Source organism: Carcharhinus amblyrhynchos, chromosome 5 (assembly GCF_965287045.1).
Source record: "Carcharhinus amblyrhynchos chromosome 5, sCarAmb.v2.hapA, whole genome shotgun sequence".
NCBI classification, from domain to species: Eukaryota; Metazoa; Chordata; class Chondrichthyes; order Carcharhiniformes; family Carcharhinidae; genus Carcharhinus; species Carcharhinus amblyrhynchos.
In genome coordinates this window covers 29,212,505-29,220,393 of record NC_137328.1, presented here as the reverse complement: position 1 = coordinate 29,220,393, position 7,889 = coordinate 29,212,505, and the positions used below count along the sequence as shown (strand labels likewise).

General features: G+C 41.9%; 1 protein-coding gene across 1 annotated transcript in view; it reads right to left on the bottom strand.

The window, feature by feature from the left end:
- LOC145343408 (UDP-glucuronosyltransferase 2A1-like) overlaps positions 1–2,760 on the bottom strand; it is a 93,993-nt gene extending 91,233 nt beyond the window's left edge. Inside the window, exon 1 of the mRNA XM_080189632.1 lies at positions 2,046–2,760. Within this exon, the coding sequence (XP_080045758.1) occupies positions 2,046–2,760 (715 nt within the window). The remainder of the gene's footprint in view (positions 1–2,045) is intronic.
- Positions 2,761–7,889: the final 5,129 nt, after the last annotated feature.

Below are 7,889 nucleotides of genomic sequence, written 5' to 3'. Positions count from 1 at the left end.
TGGTTGTGGAGGATTGCTTCTCTGAGTGGAGGCCTGCAACTAGCAGGGTGTAGGGTCCATTGTTGTTTGTCATCTATTTCAATAATCTGGATGATAATGTGGTAAATTGGATCAGCAAATTAGCTGATGATACAAAGATTGGGGGTGTAGTGGACAGTGAGGAAGGTTTTCAAAGCTTGAAGAGGGACTTGGACCAACTAGAAAAATGGGCTGAAAAATGGCAAATGGAATTTAATGCAGACAAATGTGAGGTATTGCACTTTGGAAGGACAAACCAAAGTAGAACGTACAGGATAAATGGTAGGGCTCTGAAGGGTGCAGTTGAACAGAGGGATCTGGGAATACAGATACAGAATTCCCTAAAAGTGACATCACAGGTGGATAGGGTCGTAAAGAGTGCTTTTGGTACACTGGTCTTTATAAATCAGAGTATCGAGTATAAAAGTCGGAGTGTTATGGTAAAGTTATATAAGGCATTGGTGAGGCCGAATTTAGAGTATTGTGTACAATTTTGATCACCTAGTTACAGGAAGGATGTAAATAAGATTAAAAGAGAGCAGAGAAGGTTCACGAGGATGTTGCCAGGACTTGAAGCTGAGTTACAGAGAGAGATTGAATAGGTTAGGACTTTATTCCCTGGAGTGTAGAAGAATGAGGGGAGATTTGATAGAGGTGTATAAGATTTTGATGGGTATAGATAGAGTGAATGCAAGCAGGCTTTTTCCACTGAGGCTAGAGGAGAGAAAAACCAGAGGGCATGGGTTAATGGTGAAAGGAGAAAAGTTTAAAGGGAATATTAGGGGGGGATTCTTCACGCAGAGAGTGGTGGGAGTGCGGAATTAGCTGCCAGGTAAAGTGGTAAAAGCGGGGTCACTTTTAACATTTAAGAAAAACTTGGATGGGTTCATGGATGAGAGGGGTGTGGAGGGATATGGTTCAAGTGCAGGTCAGTGGGACTAGGCAAAAAATGGTTCGGCACAGACAAGAAGGGCCAAAAAGCCTGTTTCTGAGCTGGAATTTTCTATGGTTCTATGGTTCTATCACCTCAGTCACTTGCCCTGCCCTATTTCTCCTGAGTAGGTTATGTTTTGCTCTTTCCTGAGTAGGACCCTCCACATACTGCTTGAGGAAACTTTCTTGAACACATTTAACAAATTCCACCCCATCTAAGCCCTTAACAATAAGGCAGTCCCAGTCTATGTTAGGAAACTTAAAATCCTCTATTAAGATGACCCTAATACTCCTACAAGTCTCCCCAATCTCACTATATATTTGTTCTTCTAATTCCTGTTTGGGGGTCTATCATACAATCCCAATAAGGCCACCATCCCCTTCTTATTTCTTAATTCCACCCACAAAGCCTCACTAGGTGATTCCTCAGTTATATCGTCTCTGACTACTACTGTGATGCTTCCCTTAATCAAAAATGCAACTCCCCCACCCCTCTTTCCTTCATCTCTGACCTGCCTAAAGCACCTGTACCTTGGAACCAATGTGCTGTGCTGCCAGTCCTGTCTCCCCGCCTAGTCATGGTTCAGTTATGGCTATAATATTCCAACCTATTTATTTGATAATATACTCGCAAGCTTTCGGGGTTAGTCCCTTCGTCCCTTTCACCTGACGAAGGGACTAACCCCGAAAGCTTGCGAGTATATTATCAAATAAATAGGTTGGACTAAAACCTGGTGTTGTCAGACTTTTTACTGTGTTTACGCCAGTCCAACACCGGCATACCCACATTATAATATTCCAGCCTCACATACCTATTCATGTCCTAAGTTCATCAGCCTTACCTGTCAGCCCCCTTGCATTAAAATAGATGCAATTTAATACAACAGGTATCTGCAAAGCATGGAGACCTATTTGGTTGTAAAATGCTCTAAAGATGCGAAAATGATATATTTTTCTAGTGCCTCATCTACTGTTCTGATCTTTTCTTCATTGGTGAGATCTTTTGGTATTGACAGAGCTCACACTCACACCTCACTGAAAATATTAAAATTCCAATTCTTTTTGCTCTCATGAGAAAAACTGTTCAAACTCACCTAAAACTTCACTGTAATATGAGTCCCAATGAGGCCAGAAACTGACGTGCATCAGGCTGTACATGTTCATGTAAAAAATATTTTGCAACCTCTCAGCAAATGTCATTTTATCTGACAATCCTGACATTGTAACAGGTACATAGGAAGGAGGTGCTGGGATTTGTCCACAGAGGTTCTCCGCTGCAGATCCGAGTGAGAATCTCATAGTCAAGATGAAAGGAATTCCCAGCTTTGTGGCCAGAAGTTCACCACAAGGACTTATAGGATCAGAGAGCAGAACTCTGAACTTTGATTCTTGCAGTTTTTGCAGCAGCTTGTAGTTCTTGATGATTCCATCACAGATCTGTCTGTTTATTGTTGTCATGGTTCCGATTAATTTTGTGAATCTTCCATATCCATCCCAAAAGGATAAATTAGGTTTCTCATAGATCCAGAAGTGCAGGAAGCTGTTCAGAGTGCCTTTGTACATGTCACTGGTAAATGGTACTGCAAATACTTCAAATTTCATGGGCGAGGGCTCAGTATAGTTTATGTAAAGTGTAGCTGTATGTACAGCTACAGTAACGTCATGACCCCTCTTGATCAGCTCCTCAATGACGGATTTTAGATTAATCCAGTGGCTAGCTTCTGCAGGCCAGATCAGCACATTGTCACAGACAACTGTCTGGAGCAAGAAGAGCATTATAGACATATACCTGAGCTGCATAATGTCCATCCAGAATGGTGCAGAGTCCTAATTAACCAACTATGACTTGTCAAATCACACATTTATATGTAGTTCACTGCTCCTATTCAGGTCATTCACCTATCAGGCATTAAGTCTTTTGGGGTATAAAGTTCAGTTTTGTGTGATAAGGTGATAGCAAGTTCAAAATCCAGGACTGGATTCAGAAATGCTGTGACTGGATCTAGGATTTTACTATTTAAACAGTTGCTTGCTAGTACAGCACTTCATTATTGCTGAGTAAGGAGACTTCTGCTGAAGCTTTTCATCTTGAACTCAACACATTTTTGTTAACCTTCCAATTTCAGGGTAATGAGAGGTTGGCCGAGACTTTTCAGGTCTGAAAGTGGTGGCCTTGGCCCCATACATGCAATACATGGTGAGCCAATCATTCACTTGAGCAGTTGATGCTGAAATACAGTGCATCAAAGCTATCCTGCAGAGCAATGCTTATCTGAAACAGATCATTGCTTAAAAATAAGGGGCCTTCCATTTACGATGGCGATGAGGAGGAATTTCTTCTCTCAGAGGATCATTCATCTTTGGAATTCTCTTTTCCTGGAATCATAAACTGGGTCATTAAATATACGTGAGGCTAAAAAGGAACTTAAGGGAAATTGGGATGAGGCAAGAAATTGGAGTTAAGGCCACAGTTAGATCAGCCATGACCTCCTTGAATGTTCCTCATTATGATCTTATTACAGAAAGCCAATTCCTGCAAATCACAAGAGAGGCAGCAAATTACCTAAATATCATCTGTGTATGTTCAACATGTGCTTTACAGAGTTGGGCTTTACTGAGTCATCCATTGTCAGACTTTATAGTGGACATCACCAGTATGGATGGAGAAAGAATAACTACAACAATGATTTTAACAATAATAATGGTAATATTAGCTTTAAAAGAGCTATTTTGGCTGAGAGTTAAGCATGCTGGGATTTTTGGTGAACTTATAATTAAAACCAGATGCAGGCCACAAAGTGGCTTTGAGTCAGAACCTGGTCTGGGAATTGTGATCTGAGCTTCCTGTGTTGACCAAAATGGAAAGTTGTTTACATTGACTGAGACTTAATGACATCAAGTTAATGGGTTGAGTGTGGAAAACATGCAATCTGAACCAAGTATAATGGCACTGTTCACAAATAATTTCATTGGCTGTTCAAGTCATGTGATCAGTTTCCAGTTACACAATTGGCTGGATGCCAGAGAAGGTTAATTGTTTTAAAAATTAGGTAAACAAAAGGCAGGTAACTATAGGTCAGTTAGCTTAACTTCTGTGGTAGGGAAAATGCTTGAATCTATCAAGGAAGAAATAGTGAGACATTTGGATATAAATTGTCCCATTGGTAAGACGCAGCAAGGGTTTATGAAGGGCAGGTTATGTTTGACTAATTTGGTGGAATTCTTTGAGAACATCATGTGCACAGTGGACAATGGAGAACCCATGGATGTGGTATATCTGGATTTTCAGATGGCAAAGACTGTTACAGTAATGTATTAACATGGATAAAGGATTGGTTAACTAACAGAAAGCGGGGGTAAATGAGTGTTTTTCTGGTTGGCGATCAGTGACTAGTGGTGTGCCTCAGGGATCAGTGTTGGGACTACAATTGTTTATGGTTTACATAGATGATTTGGAGTTGGGGACCAAATGTAATGTGCCAAAATTCACGATGACACTTAGAGGAATGGGAGAGCAAAGTGTGCAGAGAGCACTGAAAGTCTGTGAAGGGGTATAGATAGTCCAAGTGAGTGGGCAAAAGTCTGGCAGATGGAGTACAGTGTTGGTAAGTGTGAGGTCATCATTTTGGTAGGAATAACAGCAAAATGGACTATTACTTAAATGGTAAAAAAAATGCAGCATGCTGCTGTGTAAAGGGACCTAAGTGTCCTTGTGCAAGAGTCACAAGGAGTTGATTTGCAGGCGCAGCAGGTAAATTAAGAAAGCAAATGGAATTTTGTCCTTCATTGCTAGAGGGATGGAGTTTAAAAACGACAAGGTTATGTTGCAGCTGTATAAGGTGCTGGTGAGGCCAGACTTGGAGTACTGTGTACAATTTTGATCTCCTTATTTGAGAAAGGATATACTGGCACTTGGATGGGATGCAGAGGAGATTCACTAGGTTGATTCTGGAGCTGAGGAGGTTGGCTTATGAGGAGAGACTGAGTAGACAGGGGTTATACTCATTGGAATTCAGAAGAATGAGGGGAGATCTTATAGAAACATACAAGATTATGAAGGAAATAGATAAGATAGAAGCAGGTGAAACAAGAACTAGGGGCATGGCCTCAAAATAAGGGGGAGCAGATTTAGGACTGAGTTGAGGAGGAATTTCTTAACACAAAGGGTTATGAATCTGTTTGTATTTCCCTTCCCAGTGAAGCAGTTAAGGCTACCTTATTGAATGTTTTTAAGACAAGGATAGATAACTTTTTGAACAGTAAATGAATTAAGGATTTGGTGACTGGGTGGGTAAGTGAAACTGAGTCCACGAAAAGATCAGCCATTATCTTATTGAATGGCAGAGCAGGCTCGAGGGGCAAGATGGCCTACTCCTGCTCCTAGTTCTCATGTTCTTATGTTCTTATGAATCTTCCAGAAACATGTGAAAGAATTTATAGATAAAAGACATGTGCAGTTTTTGTTTCCAGTGATAACTTGGTAGAGATCCACCATCGTAAGAAGCGTGCCCTGGAGGAACTTCTTCAGAGGAGACTACAAAGATAGATTCCACATCAGAAAAAGACTTGGCCATTTTTTCTAAAACTTAGTAGTGTCTATTTTCAGTTAAATAATTAGAATTAATGTTCAGTTACGAGTTAAAATTCAGTAAAAAGAGGTGCAATTGTTTAAGTTTAAGTTGATACCTAAAGTGTTAAATAAAGAGAGATTGTTGAATGAATTAAGAGTTGACTCCTGTCTCTGTTTAGCATGTTAAATTGGAATGCTTGGAAGGTGTTTAAATTAATAACCAAGTAATATTGGCATCCCAGTGAAATTTTGATAATAGCTGCAGCTATTCTGAAATCAAACCTTTTATTTGCCTCATGATTAAAAGTAACTCAAGCATTTCATTAGTGTATTTCATTAAGTGATTTACATCCATTTTCACAGACCACTTATTGCCTTTGAAAAACCACAGTTGTCAATCAGGCTTAGAGTCTATATCAACATTGTGGTTAGGAACAATGCAGTACTTGAGGTGCATTCAAACATGAAGGGAAATATAAATAAACACAACTGACTGGAGACTGAGTAAAAATCCATTAAGCTGTCAATGGAAGCCTCTTTCGAAGCACTGCACTTGGAAATTGAAAGGGATCAACAGTTTCAAATAAGATAGAGGTTCAAAGGTTTCAACTTGCTAGAAAGGCTCAGAAAATTCAAATGAAAACTATGTGAATAGCTTGGGGCTGAATGCACAGCTGTAGAGAAGGGACCCATTGTCCAGTAAAATTGACATCTCCTTCCAGTCAGGGAACTTCGAAGGGAGAGAAATGGCAATTCCTGCTGCAGGTTGGAGAGCTGCAGTGATTGAAAAGCCTGCCAGATGACCATAGAATAGAATCCCTTCAGTGCAGAAGGAGGCCACTGGGTCCATTGAGTCTACACCTACCACATCCCATCCAGGCCCTATCCCCATAAACCCATGTATTTATCCTGCTAATCCCACTGACAATAAAAATTATTTTAGCATGGCCAATCAATGTAACCCGCACATCTTTGGACTGTCAGAGGAAACCGGAGAACCACGCAGCTATGGGAAGAACGTGCAAACTCCACACAGTGACCAGAGGCCAGAAATGAACCTGGGTCCCTGGCACTGTGAGACAGCAGTGGGCTACCCCTCCATCCCCTGACCAGAGGGCATGGAGATTAAAGTCATCACACAAGTTCAAATTTTCACAGTTCACAGGAGGAATGAAAATTTTGATCACAGAATTGACTAAAATCATCAGGCCAGATGATCCTTTGGTCTGCCAGGGCTAGAAAGGGTACCCCAGCCACCAGGCCTCATCTCAGATGATGGTCAAACCCTTTCTCTGGCCCGAGCCCACCAATCCCCCTGGAGTCATGGAGAACCACCCCCTTTGCAGGCTGGCAGTGTCAGTGGGGTAAACGGCCAGTGGACCTACCTGTTTGAACATCCTCAGGGCCCAAGATGCCAGGCCAGGGTGTCAGTGCCAGAGTACGGGGGCATTACAAAGTTGGCACTGCCAAGGTGCATGGCCTGAAGGGCGGCCTGAGTATGCATCTGAGGGAGGACAGGTCTGAGTGAAGGTTCTGAGAGGGAGGAGTGTGGGGGTGTTGAGTCAGGCCACACTCATGCCTGTGTGGTGTGGATCAGGTGACCTGTTACTTGAGTGGTGGAGGGGGGGAGAGGAGGACAACCCTCTTTACTCAGGGGTTGATGGTGCTCCCCTAGACCCTCAGTGTCCAGCACCAGAGGCCCATGCTGGTTATTGCCAGCTCCAAGCCCACATTGCCCAGTGGAGAGGTAGTGAATGGACCCTCAAACCTGTTAATTGCATTACGGTCAGTGGGTTTGCATAATTATTGGGTTGCCACCCACTGAGGGTAGGAATCCAATCAGACTGGCAAAGCAGGGCGGGTGAATCCTGACAGCCTTCATGCCAGGTGAGATTTTTGGCTGACACTCCATTAAGCAGGGCATTGGCAATCCTCACTGCCCATCTGACAAAGGTGGTGGATCGTCCCTTTGTCTCTCAAAATTCCTCATCAATTAAATCTCCCCTTAACTCTCTTCACTTCAAGCTAGATAATACCAACTTCCCTAGTCACTCCACATGGCTGAAGCCCCTCATTCCTGGTATCATTCCAATTAAACCCAATCAATACATGGATTGAACCAATGACAATTGCATCATTTTGAATCACACCGCAGCTATCTAGCTAACCTGTCCCATGAACATTTCTCATGGTCTGGCTTGAGAAATATTGAGTTTAGATTCAGGTTCAACAGTAACAAAGTTTACAAAGTGTATTAGATATATACTTGAAAAGAAACATTATCTTAAAGAGAAAGACAAGGGCTTTAAAGTTTATTTATTGGTCAAAGTAAGGCTTACATTAACACTGCAATGAAGTTACCGTGAAA